The 18,517-nt window shown below is 37.7% G+C and overlaps 1 protein-coding gene across 1 annotated transcript; it reads left to right on the forward strand.

Annotated features, from left to right (window-relative positions):
• The first annotated feature begins 690 nt into the window (after positions 1–690).
• Positions 691–17,092, forward strand: LOC131331776 (E3 ubiquitin-protein ligase BRE1-like 1). The gene is made up of 19 exons (XM_058365695.1): positions 691–1,182; positions 3,428–3,589; positions 3,717–3,804; positions 5,432–5,659; positions 5,758–5,919; positions 6,429–6,622; positions 6,714–6,797; positions 6,914–7,033; positions 7,134–7,320; positions 7,427–7,587; positions 7,661–7,732; positions 9,339–9,415; positions 10,623–10,817; positions 12,247–12,319; positions 12,676–12,762; positions 14,713–14,850; positions 14,970–15,172; positions 15,252–15,414; positions 16,372–17,092. Exons 1-19 carry the CDS (start codon positions 1,072–1,074, stop codon positions 16,501–16,503), a joined length of 2,637 nt encoding a protein of 878 aa, XP_058221678.1. The 5' UTR covers positions 691–1,071; the 3' UTR covers positions 16,504–17,092.
• Positions 17,093–18,517: the final 1,425 nt, after the last annotated feature.

Below are 18,517 nucleotides of genomic sequence, written 5' to 3' on the forward strand. Positions count from 1 at the left end.
TAAGAATTGAAGAACCAAACCAACCCATAAAATTCATATAACCAAACCAATCCAAACCATTAAAAGATGGTTCGGTTTCGATTTTGAACCACGGTTCACTAGAAAATTGTATATTAAACTAGCTAATTATATAAAAATCACCAAAACTCACTAACATCAACTAACTAAATAAGAGTAGAATACAAGAAATTAGCGAAGGAATAGAGCCATGGAATAGAGTATTATATTAGAAAATTCGTAACCGAGCGAAAAGAGTGAGAAATCAATTGACTTAGTCGAATGTGTGTTTAGTGTATTGAAATTATATGAATAAGTTATCGCATAGAGAAGTTTAGGGAATCATTTTGGAAGCAAAATAATAAGGTGGTGGAATAGAGAATTAGATTAGAAAATTAATTTTATTTAATGTATCTAAACATATTATAGTATATGTGTGTTATATGATTCAGATCGATTTGGAACCAAAACTGTAAATGTAAATTCACAGACCAAATCATCTAACATGGTTTTTACATTTTTAAAACCAGAACCAGACCACATCACTAAAAAATCAAACCAAACTAGTCGGTTTGGATTGATTTTGACTGAATTCACGGTTTGACGGTTATTTTGGTCACTACTGTACACAACCGAACAAGGTCCTGAGTTATTAGTATAAAAAAAAAGAAAATTACCATTCTCTCCCGAGTCTCCTCTTTCTCTATCGTACACACCACGAAGAGCCAGAGGGACTATTGAATTGTAGAGAGAGAAGAAACGGAGAGAGAGAGAGAGAGAGAGACCGGGAGCCATATTTCCTTGCCTATTCACTCCGACAAAATCTGAAAAAATTAGGGTTTCATACTAGACGATAGTCCGATTGTTTTCTGCCTATGCGTATTGCATAGTATCATCTAGGGTTTTTGCGTTCAAAGGCAACTGTTGTGAGATAAAGGCCAAACTAGGGTTTCGTGGTCGACGGTAGTTCGATTGTTTCGTATCCATGCGTGTTGCATAGTATGATCTAGGGTTTCTGCGATTGATGCAAGTGCTGTGAGATATAGGGGAACTAGGGTTTTGTTAGGTTTTCTAATGGGGAGCACTGGTGAACCAGACCGGAAACGGCGTCACTTAAGCTCCATCTCACCCACCGCGACTAGTGCCAAGAAACAGCCCTTATTGCCCTTGTCTGAAGATAAAAAGGTAGTATTTTTGTCCCTTTTTTTCTTTGAATTTACAGGATTTTAAACGTTTCCCTTTTTTTGCATTAATTTTAGAGCAACTTTGGAGCACTACAATTTGTATTGTTTCTAGGTGATTGTGCATGACTTGGGGAATTGATGATTTGGGTTGATCTTATTTGTGAATTGGTATTAGTTGCTGATTTTGCTGCTTAAGTTGTGTTCTTTTTCAATGGTCATAATTTGTCAATAATTGCTTAATGAGTCTGTTTTGTGGTGGAACCACTTTCTGTCACGTTATATCATTCCTAATGAGAACTTTGCAATGAAAGACTGAGTTGTGTTTTGGGCATCATTGTTATTCTAAGGAGTGGGGTTTATTTTTATGTGCAGCTCTTGTTTAGTATAAATAGTTGCACATTTTGAGGATGTACTTTATATATCCATCTCTCTAGGTGAGTTGCCTGTCAGCATGCAATAGATTATGGATTTGAACTTCGCCGGCTACCAGATATCTATCAGCACTTTACTTCTTGTTGGGACCACTTATGGAGGAGGTCTGGCGGCTCTGGCCATATGTGCGGGGGCGTGTTGAGGATATACACTATAAAGTTACCACTCTTTCTAGCATCTCAAGCTTTTAGATGATTTGGTGGTGGATATTTTAAGATATATGCAAGGTGGACTATGACTACTTATTTGTACAATACATGTAGATTTTGAGCATTTTGCATTCTAAAGTGTTAGTAAAGACTATGGCAGAGTATAGTAGGCTCATTTACTTGCGATATTTTTTGGTTGATATTATCTAGCACATTGAAAGGCTCATTTATTGTCAATATGTTAACGTTGACCTGATGTCGGAAGCTTGCTGCATTCGTGGAAGACTGCCAGAGTTAATACAAACTGGATGATATTCATGGAAGTTTGCCAAAAGGTTAGCATAAATGGAATCCGGCAGGAATGGCAGCTTCAAAAGTTCCAGTGACTATGAAGGACAAGTTCACATTATTAAAGGAGTGATGTTTGACTCCGAAATAATATCAAATTGAACGAAGAAGTACTTAGCGTGCTGTAATCCATAGTTTATGAGAAGATCACTTCAAAGCATTGACTAGCGTTATGAGGATCATTTTCAAGCGATATATACTTCTTTGGAGTTAGTCGATTTGTTTTCTTTCAATTGGCCAGATCTCTAATGATTATGGTTGATCTGCAATATCCATCTCTCAGTTTTCCCTTCTCTTGGAAAAACTTCAATCTTCGGTTGATCTCGGTGGAATAATAAATATATTAATTTCCCGATTCTTTTATTACCTGTAGGAAAAAAGGAACAAAAGCGGTCTGTTAGGATGCCTTAGCTTGCATAAATCCCCGTATGCCTCAGCCTAGTACATCCCAGCTCCAATTCTTTTGTTGTTCAATTTTTTTTGGTTGATTATTCTAATTTGGCTATTGATGGATTACGGACACATTATTTTTGTTACACATAATTGGGTCTCTGTAGGATTTGTATTACACCATTCCTCTGCACATATATGCTAGTGTTGTGGTATGAATAATGTTTGGAAATGCTTTATGAGATTCTTGTGTTGTGCTGAATAGTTTTTCATCTTCAAGTGCTTTTATGGTCCTCAAAGAGTGAAATGTGAGAACCAATATGGAATTTATCCGTTAGACAAACTTCAGGCATATGGCATAGCATTCCTGTTTAGGAACTTCCCTCTTATGATAGGGGGGGGCAGAGCTATGAGCAATAAGACAAAATGAAGCACCTCCTCTACAAGGGCTTTAGTTTTTTTGGAATTTTTTTTACATTTGTAGGTTTTAGGTGGAAGAGTGCTATAGGAAAATATGATATCTTAAAAACCTCATTGAATTTGTCTCCTGGCATTGGTGTTTTTGCCCCCCACCCAATGAGCTAACGGGTTATCTTCATTCCAACTATCTATAGACCCTTTGGCCCACTTGTAAATGCAACTTTGCTTTTTAGAGCACTGTTCTGCTTCGAAAATTGAAACTAATTTACCAAGATTTATTTCAATTGGTGAAGTTAATAATCTCGAAGCTTGATCACTTTGACAAACAACTGTTTGTTATTAGTTGGTGTGTTTTGTTTGAGCTGCTTATCTGATCATTATCACTGTTAGTTGATTCGAAGTAACTTCTTGACTGGAATTTAGTCTGTTAGTGGGGCTTTGAATTTCATACTCGTATTTCTGTTATCGCGTATTGTATTTATGTTGGTGGTGTGGGTTCTGCTGTAGCTCGACACTGCAGTGCTTCAATATCAAAATCAAAAGCTTGTTCAGAAGTTAGAGGCTCAAAAAGTTGAACATACTGCACTTGAAAACAAGTTTTGTCAACTGAAGGAGAAACAACAGCCATATGATGAGACCTTAGAGGCAGTTAATGAGGCATGGGAACAGGTAGTTCACCTTTGCTTGTTGTTGCTGCTACTATTCAGTAATCTATCTTCATGTTTGAATTAATTCAGTTGTCTAGACAATATGGTTTATTGCTTGATGGCAACTTGATTCCTATGTTTTGTAACAGATGGTAAATGGCTTAGAATCATGCTCCATTTGCACGAAAGACTCGATGAGCAGTGAAAGAGATGCTAACACACGATTTATCACAGAAGGTGAGGATAGACTGGTATACAGTAATCATACATTTGTCCTTAATCAAAATCTTAACTTGTTTTTTGTTTCTCTTAGTTCTCACTTAGTTCATAATTGATTTAGATTGAACATCTCTGTCCATTATGCTACTACCTTTCACTGTGCCTTTCCTCTCTTTGTATTGGTTCCATGCCTCCTCTTCTTTCAAATCAGCTTTAGGGAAGATGCTAGTAAGTTTCCTATTAATTATGCTTGCGGGCCAGTGTGCAAGAATTTCAAAGTATGACTTTAATCTCTTGGCCATTTTTGTGGACAAACATGCAAGCACGTTGTAGAGTATTGCAAGCACCAACTAGCATGGTAGTAATTTTGGTTGCCTTGCTTGGTGCCTCTTCTTTTTCAGGGGAACACAAATTTGTTATTCTTGAAAAGGTTTTTCATTATAGTTAATTCGAGATTCAGAACATGAGTATATCTCATGGCGTGGGCAATTTGAAAATGGGGTAAAAAGCACATGTTGGACGTGTTGCAAAAATAGAGGTGGAAATAAAGACGAGAAACTGCACCATTTTCACCCTTGCTATTTTCCTTCTTGTCTTTTGTTTTAAGGCAGTTTCAGGTTAGGTTTAATTTGCAGTGATTCTTTAGAAAGTACGGCAAGCTAGTGATTTGGCTTCCTGTCTTAGGTTGCTATATTTATGCCCTTCCACTACATTATTGGCCTTCCATTGGGTTCCTTGTTTGAAGCTTTATCAGTTTGGCATGAGGTCGCAGGTAGGTTTCAAAGTAAGGAGATTGGCAAGATAGAAGGGACAATATATATCTATAGGTGCACAACTAACCTCATCAAGAGTAATTTGTCAAGATCTCCAATATATCTCATGAGTCATGCCTATTCCCGTCAAGCTTATCTCAATGGCAAGAGGAAAGTTGCAGTGGGACTTCGGGGAACTTTAGGGGAGGAGTTCAGGTACCAATCTGTGGATTGCGGGACACAATGTGTGACCTGGTGAGGGGAAACTTCATTGATAGGAGGTTATGGACTTTAAATATGAAACCTGTGGGCTTTGGCTGTATATGCTTGTCAGGGGGATACATTTTGGCGAAGGGTGGTGGAGGCAAACTATGTTATTTCTGTGGAGTTGAAGTCTTTGTATAGTTGAATGAAACTTGGCTCAACCTCACCTGTTAAGAGAACTCGACCACTTATCATCCCTGGACCTTGATAGATCTCGACCCCAGAATATTCATGGTTACAATCCAAAATCTTCCTTCAAACCTAAAGAATCATCTGTTCCACCGTGCCTCCCCTCTTTTATGCATAGATTTTGGTCTCTAGTACATTCCTTTGTGAAGAGAAAAGGATGATTTGGAGGAGAGATGCAGAGGTGAAGGGAAGATGGTGCAAGTGTAGTGCTATCATGTATCTGCTTTAGTCCTTTTCTGTGTGAATTAGCCATTAACGGTCATGTTTTTTTATTTGTTTTCCCATGCCTTTAAACCTGGCTAGGTGTTTATTCTGAATTGGGTGTCTATTGCTCTTCAATTTTCCATCCTGAAATGTTAGTTGTACATGGTTGGGGAAATGTGAGAGCCGAGATGTATTGAAATGTACTTGCTGGCCAACGGTTTTTGTTTTTTCCCCAGATGGGTCTGTATGTTCCCTCAAGGATGCTTTTTTGAGCCGACTGCTAGAAACAGGTGCAACTGAAAGCAGCTCTGCTATTAATTCCCTGAACCATGAAGAAGAATTTGCACAAACAGCTGCCGATCAGTCCAAGAGCATAGTATGCAATATAGTGGCTGCCATTGATGATCTGTGGTACTTGAAGGATGGACTGCAGGCTACAATTTTGAAGGCACTTCTTGAAGATGGTAAACTAATGCGTTTGATGTAATTCCTATATAAGTTGTCTGCCTATTTACTTGTTAAGTTTTTCCTTATTTTTTGTGTGTACTTGTCTTCCCTGTAGGTTCATGCAGGCAAAAGGTATCCACCGAGTTACAGACAAAAGTCAGGAATCTGAGGGTGGCATTGGGGGATCTTCATTTGAAGCACAAATCATTAGCAACGGAACTGCAATGCCATCAAGATACTGATGCGAAGAATAAAGCTGAGCTTCGGCGTTTACGGGGTAGCTAACTAAACCCGAGCAAGCTCACCATTCATTGACTGTAATGTCAATCATACATTCAAGTACATGATACAATCTGAGTAGTTATTACTTCAGAAATTTGTCACTCATTCATGTTTCTGATCAAGTCAGTCAATCAGCAAAAAAATTTAGTGTTCAACCGCATATCTGAGCTTAAGCATTAGGTCAGATTCTTATAGTTTCCACAGCTTTTTCTCTTTCTATGCAATATCGTAAAGTTTGTCAGTTATGCTATTGATTTTAATCGTTTTGGCTTATGATATTGTATATCTCTGTATCATTTGTCTTGTGATAGTTTTGGTTTGAGTCGCGCACCTGAATCCAAATGTAATGGCAGAACTGGAAAGAGTGTGTTCTGAGTGTAGATGTCTGCAGATAACTTAAATTGTTTCAATATGCGTGCTATTTTTTCCCCTTTGTTTAACTATTTGTCCAAAAGGTTAGTAGATGATCTTCAGGTCTGACTATTGCCTTGTTGTTTCTTGAAGTGGAACTTGAGAGTACTGTTGCCGAATTAGAAGAAAGTAATTGCAAATTGGCAACTCTAAAAACAGAGAGTGATGCAGCGAAGGGGGCATTCTTCCCTGTCCTGAACTTTGCTAATAAGCCTGTTGCTTCTGATAGGACCAAAGATAAACAAAAAGAGTTGCAAGATATGGAGTCCACTCTGAAGGAGTTACTGGTAATTTGCTAGCATTCCTTTTTCCCGACTCGTTTGTGTTAGCCTAAAATAAAGCTGGTTACTATGTCAACTGATTTGAGGTCCTGCACAGGATCAAGCCTCTTGTCAACTTCTCGAACTCAAGCGTCTCCATGAGGATAGGATAGGAATATTGAAGCAGCTATCTGACATGCAGGTTGACTTAACATTTAATTTCTTCTTTTCTCAGTAGCAGTATTAATATTCCAAAGTTCGATTACTCCTTTTACTACTTGTTCTCTCATGTTTTAGGTGGTGATTTTTGCTTGACAGAATACTCTGAAAAATGTGAACGCTATTTCCTCATCCCCTGCTTATGTCTTGGCAAGAGACCAGCTTGCAAAATCAAAAGCAGACCTAGTTCATTATCATGCTCTATTCGAGAAACTACAGGTTGTAACTGGTCGGTAGTTAATTTACGCATTTTGGTTTTACTTTTTATCGGAGGATCGCGTTCCAATGTTGATTGTTTCTTTTCTGATTCGTTTTGTAGGTTGAGAAAGATAACCTTGCCTGGCGGGAAAGGGAAATGGACATGAAAAATGATTTGCTAGATGTATTTCATCGTAATTCAGTGCTTACTGATTCTAGAATAACTGGGCTGAGAACGGAGATACAGAAACAAATCAGTGTAAAAAATATGATTGAGACTAGACTAGAAGAAGCATCTAGGGAACCAGGTATATTGAATCTTGGTAACTGCTTTCCATGCTTCATTCCATACGTTTAGGCTCTATTTGTTTTGACATCGTACTTTAATCTTGATTTCTACATCATTCATATCAGGTAGGAAAGAAATCATTGCAGAGTTCAAGGCCTTGGTTTCATCATTTCCCGAAGACATGGGCAGTATGCAGAGTCAGCTAAGTACGTATAAAGAGGCTGCTTCGGACATTCATTCCCTGAGGGCTGATGTCCAATCTCTAAAAACTGTTCTTCATAGGAAGGTGAGTGTGTCCTTGATATAATTACATTATTTTGGATGTGGATGAAGAATTAAGTTCTTGCTTTGTCTAACAGGCTAAAGAGTTGGAAACATTATCTGCTAGATCAGTTGATCAAGTTGCTGAACTGGGGAAGTTGCAAACTGTGGTAAGTACTTTTGGTTTTTTTTTTCCCCTTCTTCCCTTTGCTGTTGTTACTTGGAGCAAAAAATACTAACCATCACGAGGATAAGATGGTCAAAGCTAACTGAACTTGTCTTGCCTTGTTTTGGTTAATATTAAGAATTACATAAAGAAAGCTATTTTATGCTTATCGTACGTGCCGAGAAGTTTGTATTGGTTTACAATCCATGATTTGGAACTACCCATTCCACCCCCTTCGCTCCCTTCTTAATTTGTTAAATTTGACATATATTCATTAAAGTGTATTCTGTATTCATAGCATAGAAATATTCGTCTTAGTAGCTTTTAGTTTACAGTTTGGAGTGAGTTAACACCTGCGATATCGTGGTTCGAGCTTTAATTTGTTGTCAAGAATCAAGATCCTACTATAAGGGATATGTATTCCGCAATTTGATATGTTTAGAGTTAGAAATTAGAATCGATGCCATCTATAAATGTATCCTATGTTTTAATAAATCTTGTGATACGTATGCAATATGAGTTGTATCCTATGATTCAGATTGTTTGGAGGTATAGTCGTGTGCTAAAGTGTATTGGAGATGGAAACATGGCTTTGTTTAGAAGTTCATATGTTTGAATACATCTTGTGATACGTATGCAATATGACTTGTATCCTATGATTCAGATTGTTTGGAGGTATAGTCGTGTGCTAAATTGTATTGGAGATGGAAACATGGCTTTGTTTAGAAGTTAGGTCTCATTCACAAGCTGCCCTTGATTTGTGTCTTTAGTTGCATTCATTCATACCATGTCATTAGGACATCCACTGTTATTTGGTCTATGATGCCATTTCAGGGTATATATGGGTAGAGGTGGGGTTTCTTACTATGGTGTTCTGTCCTACAGCATTCGTAGAAGCTATTTTGCTTTTTTGCCTCTTGAAAAGGGTTCTAAGCGAGGTTTTGTCACTGTAATTGGGATCACCTTAAGTTTTTTCCTGCACATTTATGTGCAAGTTTCCTTTACGCCTTTTGTTTTTTTATGTCCTACTGCAAAGTAGGTAGTTCTCTTGCTGAAGAAGTGTAGAACCCACGTACTTTATCAGTTGTTCTCTTAGCATGCAGAGTACTTGCTTGTTAGTTTTTTTTTCCTTTTTGCTTCTCTCAGTTTTGACATATGTAAGAGGTCCTTTATCTTTTATGCATATTTTTCTCAGTCATCCTTGTGTTAGTTTCAAAACCAGGATAGCAAACGTTCTCTAAGTTTGACAGCTATAGGCCGAAATTATACTTCATCCTTTCTGAAAGCTAAGGCAGTGAATGACACAGAAAACCTCCAATTTGTGGAGCATAAACGTTGTTTCCCACACTTCTTTTTCGAAGGGCGTAAACTTTTATTATTTTGTCTACCTTTTGAATATTTGAGCTCAAAAGTTGAGGAATACGTAAGAACCGGTTTTCCTTAGCAGGTATCCTTGTCTTGAGTAAGTTCTAATTATTTTTTCTTGTTTCTGAATATAGTTTTGTTTCCAATTGGAAGGAATAATCTCGTTGTCTCAACAAGTTTCTGTTGTTTGAAGACTATAATTTCCAAGAAATTTGTCTTCTGTAACTTTTCCTTTGTTGGTACAGGTCTGTGATTTGGAGGAGAGTGATATGGAGTTGAAGCTCATTTTGGAGATGTATAGACGTGAATCCACTGATTCAAGGTTAGAATATCTATGCAAAGATGTTCTCTAATTATATAATTTGCATTAATTTGATTGAATCTTGATCCTTTTTTGTTGTTATTTATGTTTGATGTACTAGCTGATGTTTTTAATTGAAAATATCAAAATTTCCCTCTGTTTTAGTTGTCTCTACTTTTCGTAGTTTTTATTCTACTTCCTTTCTTTCTTTTTCTCCTTTCCATATTAAATTGCTTAGCTTTCTATGTGTTCAAATGTAATGATTCTATTGGCTTCGATTTGTTGAAAGGTTAAATCGTGGTAGAAGATCAAGAAACGGGATAACTAATTGTTTCTGAAGGTTAAATTAAAAAAGTTTGGTTGCGAGAATATGTTCTAGTAAGGTTAAAGGAGTGGTTATCATCTTTTGGAGAATGAGGCTATTTTAGGCTAAAGCAGGAAAACATGGTTGAGTTGCACATGTAATGCATGTCATGGTGGATGAAGAAGCCTCTAATGGCAGATACTTGTTAATGAGCAACGGTTTAGCCACCTAGGGTTTATACTTTTGGGAAATTGGCATGTTGATGAGTTTCCTGCTGTGGTCCAAGTTGAACTAAGGAGGATAAAAAAGTTTGAGTAAGCTTATCCTAATCAAACTGAACTCCACTTGAAGGTGTTAAGCTTTCTTTCCTACTTACAAATTACCATTTGCTAACTCTGGTAAAGGTTGTTGCTCTGTTAACATTGAGACTTAGCTTAGGGGCCGTGAGTAACCGTTTGCATCTACCAGTACAAATTAATCTGCTAAAGGTTGTTGCTCTGTTATTATAGAGACTTAGCTTGCGGAGTCGTGAGTTATAGTTAAACTAAGAGTTAGCTTGAAAGATCTCGAGTCATACCAGAAAAGCATTGTGAGAGGGCCAATTAGAATCACCCCTGCAGCCACAACGCTTTACGAGACAGACAAGATGGTAACATTATAAAGTTGAGATGCTTTTCCTTTGAAGCACAGCACTCATGGAAGGCTTTATGCATCTCAGACTCTGAGGTCATGGTGTTTTGAATTTGTACATTGAGTTGTTTCCTTGGATTCAAAGAAAGACTGAAACTGTCTGATCCCACGTGGGAACTGATTGTGGATCTACAACTTGCCTTCTTGTACACTCTTCACTGCCTTTTTTCTTCTTCATTTGTACAGGATGACATTTGGTTTGATGTCCCTTATTATCTGCTTATACATCTGCAGGGATGTCCTAGAAGCTAGGGATTCTGAGTACAAGGCTTGGGCTTATGTTCAGAGCTTGAAGTCCTCGCTTGATGAGCACAGTCTTGAATTGCGTGTCAAAACATCTATTGAAGCTGAGGCCATCTCTCAGCAAAGGCTTGCTGCAGCAGAAGCTGAGATTGCTGACTTGAGACAGAGGTTGGAAGCTTCTAAAAGGTTGGCTTCAAATTTCAATGATTTATTGGAAATATCAGCATGATAGTTCTGTTAGAAGGGGCTTCTTAGAGGCCGGCCCCATTTTGTCAGCTCTTACCTATTCAGGCCCTCTCCGTGTCACACCCTACCCACACACCCTTTTTTCGCTACACCTATGTGCTTTTTGAGTTTAGGATTAGGAAAAGTTATCCAATGCGGATGGAATATTGCATTATGGTGTCCCAACTCATGTATCATCGACTAATATTGCAGAACCCATTAATTTTTGTTAGTGATTTGAAAAAAAAATTGACATTTGGCATTTGATGAGTGGAGCATTGTTTGAAGACCGCCAAATAATATCTTCTAATCATAACCTTTTCTTTCTCTATCTAAAATTGTCACATGTTTACACATACACATACATGTCCATATACATGCATAAATATGTGTAGATCATATATAGCTAAACCAACATACATGTCTACATACATAAATATGTGTAGATCATATATAGCTAAACCTTTAAACAATTATATATTTTTGATTGACTGAAAAAAAAACCCTTTAAACAATTATGAATTTTGTTGTACATATCCAATTTTGGGAAAAAAAAAATTATGAGACCTACCCGACGAAACTTTCAAACAAAATCCATTTTGAATATGAAATTATGTACTGTTAAAAAATGGACAGAATTCACTCCTCCAAATGCAAATTCACACCCCAAAAAAGACTGAATGCACTCTCCGTACTATTCACACCCCCTCTGCACAATTCACTTCCCCAAATACACAATTCACACACCCCAAAATGCAGAATTCACACCCCCCAATAACAGACAATTCACACCTCTTGTTATACACAATTCACACCCATATACAACGATTCTCACCCCCCAAAAATTAATTTTTTTTCCGACACATAATTTCATATTCAATATGGGTCTTGTTTGATAGATCTCGTCGAGTAGGTTCTAAAGAGATAAATTTTACAAAATGCAAAAAGTAAAAAAAATGTCCACATCATGAGTCAACGTACTTAATAGATTATCCACATGCAGAGGGCCTATAGAGTGATGGGAATACAACAAAGGGCTGTAACAAGGCAAACCCCGAAAAGTGGGGGTGGCCTCTAATTTCCCGCTTTTAAAATGCTACAGTAATCTGCTATATTAACATATTTCTCGATTGCATGTGAAGTTTTCGTAGCATCTTTTCAAGTTCGACTGTCTGCTTTTAAGCTCCTTCTCCATGCAAGTATCAATGAAATGGTGCTAGTGTGCTATTTATTGTTGTTTGAAACTCTGTCCTAGATCATGAGCTGAGTTGTAGACTCCTCTTTCATTTGTTGCAGTTTGATATGTTAAATGATCCGTGGTTGGCTTTTTGATGCTAACTTAAGTCGTGTGTTAGAAAACCTGTAACATGATTGCTCTATGTTGTTTCAGGGAGAAGTCCAGTTTCTCAGTCACACTGACATCAAAAAATGAGGAAAATGAATCCTACCTATCTGAAATAGAGGTTAGATCCCTGATCTGTCATAGGGATGGACATTTATGTTCATTCTATTTGTCATGTAGGTCTAAGGCCAAGGAACAAATTTTCGGTCAGAACATTTCTGTTTCTTGGGAGACCTTCACAAAACATTAGTGGAATCTCCAGACATATCGAACAATGACCTTTTCATACATTCCCACATTCTTTGACCATTTCCATTATGTTTTGGCTACGTTTTCGGAATCTTTTGAAATGTTCTCTTTTCCTAGCTATCAAAACAACGTACTGAAACCAAATTTTGGTCCTTTTCATAGGTTATCAGTGTCGTTTCTCTTCATGTCATTGCTGACCTTGAGAGTATTGGTTTTGTTTCTCTTCAGACTATTGGTCAGGCATATGATGATATGCAAACTCAAAACCAACAACTCATGCAGCAAATCACAGAGAGAGATGATTATAACATCAAGGTGATTAGTTTATACTTCCACTAATTCCTGTTTATCTTAGGTCCCTAACTTAATTTTCTTATAGTGCATATATTGGACCTCCTTGTTTAGTGTAAGTGATGATTTTTCCGATATGATTGCTAATAGAATTGGTGGAGTAAGTTGATTAATTGACTGCGTTTTAAATATGTTGTGAACACTTTGAATAAAGTATCTTTCTATCATATGTTTTGTTGTGTAGCTGGTTATAGGTGAATTTGCAGTTTCAAACTGGAAGAGATCATGGTTATATGGGAATTTTGAAAGCGAAATTAATATACAGCTATAAGTGATGAACTTAGGATAAGGTTCATCAGTTAGGTTCCTTATCTTCATTTGTGTCCACTAGAAAATTAAGAAAATTACCAGAAGTTCATAATATTTTCCTAAATTATCAAGGCATTATTGTGCTTCACTGTTGTTCTTGAGGTCTAGAAAAGCACCATCAGTTTTTCGCCTTTTGATTTTTTAAGTTTCTAGATCAAAAGAGATGTCCTGTTATCTGAAGTATATCACCGAGGCACGGGTATTCCTTCCGCAGAACTTGAACATTTCAAGGTTGATTTGTACTTTATACCACTGATACTGTAGGCCAAATGGTTACCTGGTTAGGGTTGATCTCTGAACCTTGTTGTCTGGGGATCATGTAACGACCTGACTCGGCTAACCATGGACTCTCCTTCGGCGTAAACACTTGGCCTTTAAAGGACCTAAGAAGGTACCATGTGGCTTTTGGTGGGTGTTAATATACCAAAGGAGGCTCTAGCTCCCAACCAATGTGGGACTAAGCACTCACTTCCCCCAAATCTGGGTTATTGCAATCTTTCCTCCTTAGGGATGCAACATCCTTGTTCCATTGGCCCAACAACCTCTGGTGGAAGTGGTGGCAGAGCGCATCCTGCCCACCACTTGGACTGGGGTGGGGCTTTGATACCATTTGTAACGACACGACCTGACTGGGCTAGCCATGGACCCTCTTTCGGCCTAAACACTTGAGCGGGCCCATATTGCCTCTGGGGGTGAAAAATTGAGCGGAGAGCCTGAATCATCTAATCAAGTAAGGCACACGGAGGCAGTCACAGAGTGGGTTTGTTTTTTTGTAATCACTAATAATAATAAGTTATTTACTTACGTTTTCTAATCTGTTTTTTTTTTTTTTTCACTCCTGTGATCACTAATAATAAGTTACTGACTTAGTTTGACCAATTAATTTTATCTGTATATTATTATGCTTTTATTTCATTAATTTTATTTGTTTAACTACCTTAAACATAGAAAATCAAAAGGCTTATGACTCAGCACCGTGTGGCTTATGCATCGCCTTGCGCTTTCGCCTCTGGCAGTCCTAAGAAGGTACCATGCTGCCTTTGGTGGGTGTTAATATACCAAGTGAGGCTCTAACTCCCTACCGATGTGGGACTAAGCACTCACTTCACCTCCCCCAAATCTTGGGTATTACAAATGGTTATCTGGTTGGGGGTTGATCTCTGACCCTTCTTGTTTGGGGGTCATGAAACGAAAGAAACAACAAAAAGGGGAAAAAGGGTCCGTTTTCCCTTATTATATGTTGTTATTAGTATGTTTGCCATGCATGTGGTAAATCACGACATAGCAACTGTGTATTCGTTATATTATTTGTTTACAAATCCAGTTGAGTATTTCTAGGGCTCTCTCTCTTCCCCTTTTTTTGGTTTGTCTTGAATAAAATTTACATGATTTTCATTCTAGATTTGCTCCTTCATCTTCTTTTGTTGTGGAATGGAGTCTTCATTTCAATTATTCCAACACCCTTACAACATTGGATTTTTGTTGAAGACTTACCCATTTTCCTGTTTCAGTTCTCTCTAGATAATGTTTGTTTTAGATACCGGTTTGTATATTTATAATCTTATTTCCCGTAGATAATTGAGTAGACTTTGGACCTTTTTCCAGCTTGTTCTAGAAGGTGTGCAGGCAAGACAGCTTCGGGATGCTCTACTCGCGGATAAAAAAACGATGGAGAAGGCACTTCAACAAGCCAAGGAGTCTGTTGATTTTTATGACATGAAAGCTGCTAGAATTGAAGATCAGGTGTCTTGGAATTCCACTTAAAATAAAATAATCCTCCAAATTAGCTATTGAAAAAATGTATGTCAATTAATCATTAACCTGGGATATGAAAATTGAATTGGAGATTTTGGTGTGATTAGTTCAAAATGTGCTCGGATCAAGTTCAGAAGCTTTCAGAAGATAGGTTGCAGAGCTTAGCCACTTTAGGAAATAGCGAAAAGAAATTGTTGGATGTGAGGAAATCATCTCAGCAACTGAAAGAGTCACTGGATAGGTCACAGTCCAAGGTCGAAAAAGGCCGAGTTACTCTTGCTGAGCTGCAGATAGGGCTGGAGAACGAGAGGTAATGAAGTTGTACTCTTATCTTTTTCTTCTGGTTTCTTCTTTGCAAAGATGGGGATCTGCAATTTTTTCTTAATTAGGTTTGACAAGAAAAGATTAGAAGAGGAATTAGAAGTTGCAAGGAGAAAGGTTTCTCATCTTAGGACACAGATGGAAGGTTCAATGGTTGGAAAGCTTCAGCAGGAGCTCAGAGAATACAGGGAAATTTTGAAGTGCAGTATTTGCCTTGACAGGCCAAAAGAGGTAAATATTTAACGTTTTTTAGTCATTTGTCTAGGTGTTTATGGTGAATATCTAATTTGTAGCATATTGCAACTGTTGCACCTCAGTTAAGGGGTGGGTTGTGTTGGCAAGGGAAGCAAAAAAAGGTGGCCTAGAATGGATATGAAGCACTTGTTAAAAATAGAAATGGATATGAAGCAAAAGGGACAAACACTGTTGCTTACTACTATCTCTTCATTTTGTCGGAATTGATTGAGTAAATGCCTCCCTAGTAAGCTTTCCCACTTGACAGTTTGTTATAGTTTCGATTTTGGAAATCCAGACTGACTGGAACTTGAATAAGAAGTGAGGAATTCAGGGATGTAGTTGTTATAGTTTTGAATTTGGAAATCCAGACTGATTGGAACTTGGATCTCATTAATAAGAAGTTACTAGGATATGATTCTAGGAATTCAGGGATGTACTTGTTGGGGATGCTGTGTAGCATTGTTTCTTTTTGTGAACTAGGTGTGCTGCTCTGGTGGTGATTGTTTGGGTAGTAAATCTCCAAATGTGCTTGACTACGACACTTTGGACTATTGTTTAGCTAGTTTTTAGCCCTGTTAAAGAAAGAAATGTTGATAATTTGGGGACTGGAGTATTTTAGGAAGCATTTTGCCCAAGACTTCTTTTCCTAAGGAATACGAGATTTTGTTTGATAGTTGGTGTTTTATATGCATGATTTCACATCTCACAAGTTATCCATATGACATTTTATGCATCTTGGGTTGGGGCGTGCCATATGGCATTCTTCCGTATCTAGTAGAAGACACTCAGATATGACTGTTATCATAGTGAATATACCAGATTAGTAAATTGTGTTATATGCTTATTCCATTCATGACAAATAAGGAGGGTAAATGATCGATCTTGATTCCTTGTTTATGTTTTTCATCTTTGGCATCTGTTGATGTTGCTTATAAATGTTTGGCTCTTCAGGTTGTTCTCACAAAATGCTACCACCTGTTTTGCAATGCTTGCGTTCAAAGAATTTTAGGAATGCGCCATCGCAAGTGCCCAGTTTGTGCTGCAAGTTTTGGGGCTAATGATGTCAAACCTGTTTACATCTGACCAGAAACTGTGATCTCTACTGCATTTTGGGTAGACTCATACCAGTGGGGGGCCCTATGATCCGGAACCAGGGGTTTAAGTCTCCAAAGGTTCGCATGTGTTGTTACATTAGGGATCATTGAGAAACGACAGGAAACTGGGAAATTCCTGTCACTTTCGCATTCCACCTGTTCAAATTGAGTGGATGTTGGAGGTTGATTTTATGTAGTTTTTCGTGTTGAGTTTATTTATGTAGTTCAGGTTTTCCTGTGCAACTGGATTAGTGGATTCTTTTATTATTTGTAGATTTTTCTTAAATCCATCCAGTGGTCATCATGGAGGTACCTTGATCATTTTGATGAATAAAGAATATGCTTAGCGACAAGGTGTCGCTGTACATCCAACTAAGAGTTGCCTCTAGAGGTCGAATGTGAGGGATTTGAGTTCTCATATAAAATGAAATGGGTTCCCAAGTATTTTCTGTAATAGAGTATGGGACATGGTATCTTCTTGTTTTAAATAGGATATTCCAAAGCAGTTGTTAGGTCAAACTGAGAATTGGTATGTATATATATGCCTTTAAATGGGAATTTTCACTTTTCAACCTGAATTCATGTGCTGTCGAATTGGCAATTCCTTCTCATGAAAATTTTGATGTTGCAATTTGCCTCTTTCTACTTCTTGTTTATCATGACATTGTTGCAATTTGCCTCCTCTTTCTACTTCTTGTTTATCATGATACGAGTTCTAATGTTTCTTTTTTGCTCATGATTGAGGAAATCCTGGGAAGCCTTGGATGGTTTGTGCTATATGGTTGCAGCATGCTTTGCTCTGACCACTTTCACCTTCATTTTTTTTCTTCTCTCTCTCTTTTCTTTTGGGATATTATTGTGCTGATCAATGTACCAAAGAGGTAAGGTGTAGTTGATTATCATTGTTCAAGTAGTTTTGAATTTTTTCTTTGATCAGAAGTAGTTTTGGGTTTGGGAAGGTTGTCTTGGTGAGATGATGTGGACATTGATTGCCAAACGAGGAGGAATCAACTTTCAGAAATCTTGTTTTGTGGACCAGAAGAATCAAGCTTCACTTTTTGTACTTTGTGTATGTTTAGGTTGAATGTATGTAGAGATCCATATTGTATTTTTCCTTCGGATACTTCGTTTAGTTTCGAAATGATAGCAATGCTGTTGATTCTCGTTTGACTGCTTCAACTCTCTTAATCCTGTTCTTTTGTTCTCAATGATGGATGTATAAACTCCTTGTACCCTACTCTACTTGTCAATATTGGTTCTCACTTATGGTAACGCAATCTCAAATGTTGGAGCTGCTTTGGATTGGGGTGGCCCCAAGTGGTATTGGTTTATGTTTTGCTGGAGGGTTTGCTTTTGCTTCCTTTGTGGGGAGATGGTGCCATTTTCTTTTTAATTTGTTTTACTTTGCATAACGTAGCACTTTTGAGTTCTGATCTAAATTATAGTTCAAAAAATGTTCACAATAAGCTTATCGACTCCCGATCGTGACTTAGGAAGTCTCGTAACAAGGTAGTCTGCCATAGGCGAAAGAGACATTCCTTTGCAAGATTCCTGTCGGCGGGATTCGGTAGTGCCCCTGGTTTTTGAGTTTTGAAGTGGTGATGCCTTTATTTTCTTGCTCTCTAGTGTGCAGTGATCTGGTGTATATTATATCATGTATGGAACAATATATACCTCTCAATCACCTCGTACTGAAATTGCAAGCTAGTTCAAGTGGTTGGATGTTTGTAGTGATCTGGAGTATATTATATCATGTATAGAACAATATATACCTCTCAATCACCTCGTACTGAAATTGCAAGCTAGTTCAAGTGGTTGGATGTTTGTTTCGAGTTCATTTGGTTTAGAGTTCAACGTCTTCTCTCTCTCTTGGTTTAGAGTTCAACGTCTTCTCTCTCTCTCCCTCTCTCTCTCTCCTGGTGTAAAATGTAGTCAAGTCTCTCTCTCTCTCTCTCTCTCTCTCTCCCGGTGTAAAATGTAGTCAAGTAGACTGTAAAGGGAAC

This window comes from Rhododendron vialii, chromosome 7a (genome assembly GCF_030253575.1).
Source record: "Rhododendron vialii isolate Sample 1 chromosome 7a, ASM3025357v1".
Lineage (NCBI taxonomy): Eukaryota > Viridiplantae > Streptophyta > Magnoliopsida > Ericales > Ericaceae > Rhododendron > Rhododendron vialii.

Excerpts from the sequence above, each read along its gene's own strand:
- LOC131331776 (XM_058365695.1), top strand. The coding sequence starts at position 1,072 with ATGGGGAGCACTGGTGAACCAGACCGGAAACGGCGTCACTTAAGCTCC. Across the intron at positions 5,660-5,757 it reads GAAGGCACTTCTTGAAGATG|GTTCATGCAGGCAAAAGGTA; the intron begins GTAAACTAATGC and ends TCTTCCCTGTAG. Across the intron at positions 7,733-9,338 it reads TGGGGAAGTTGCAAACTGTG|GTCTGTGATTTGGAGGAGAG; the intron begins GTAAGTACTTTT and ends TTGTTGGTACAG.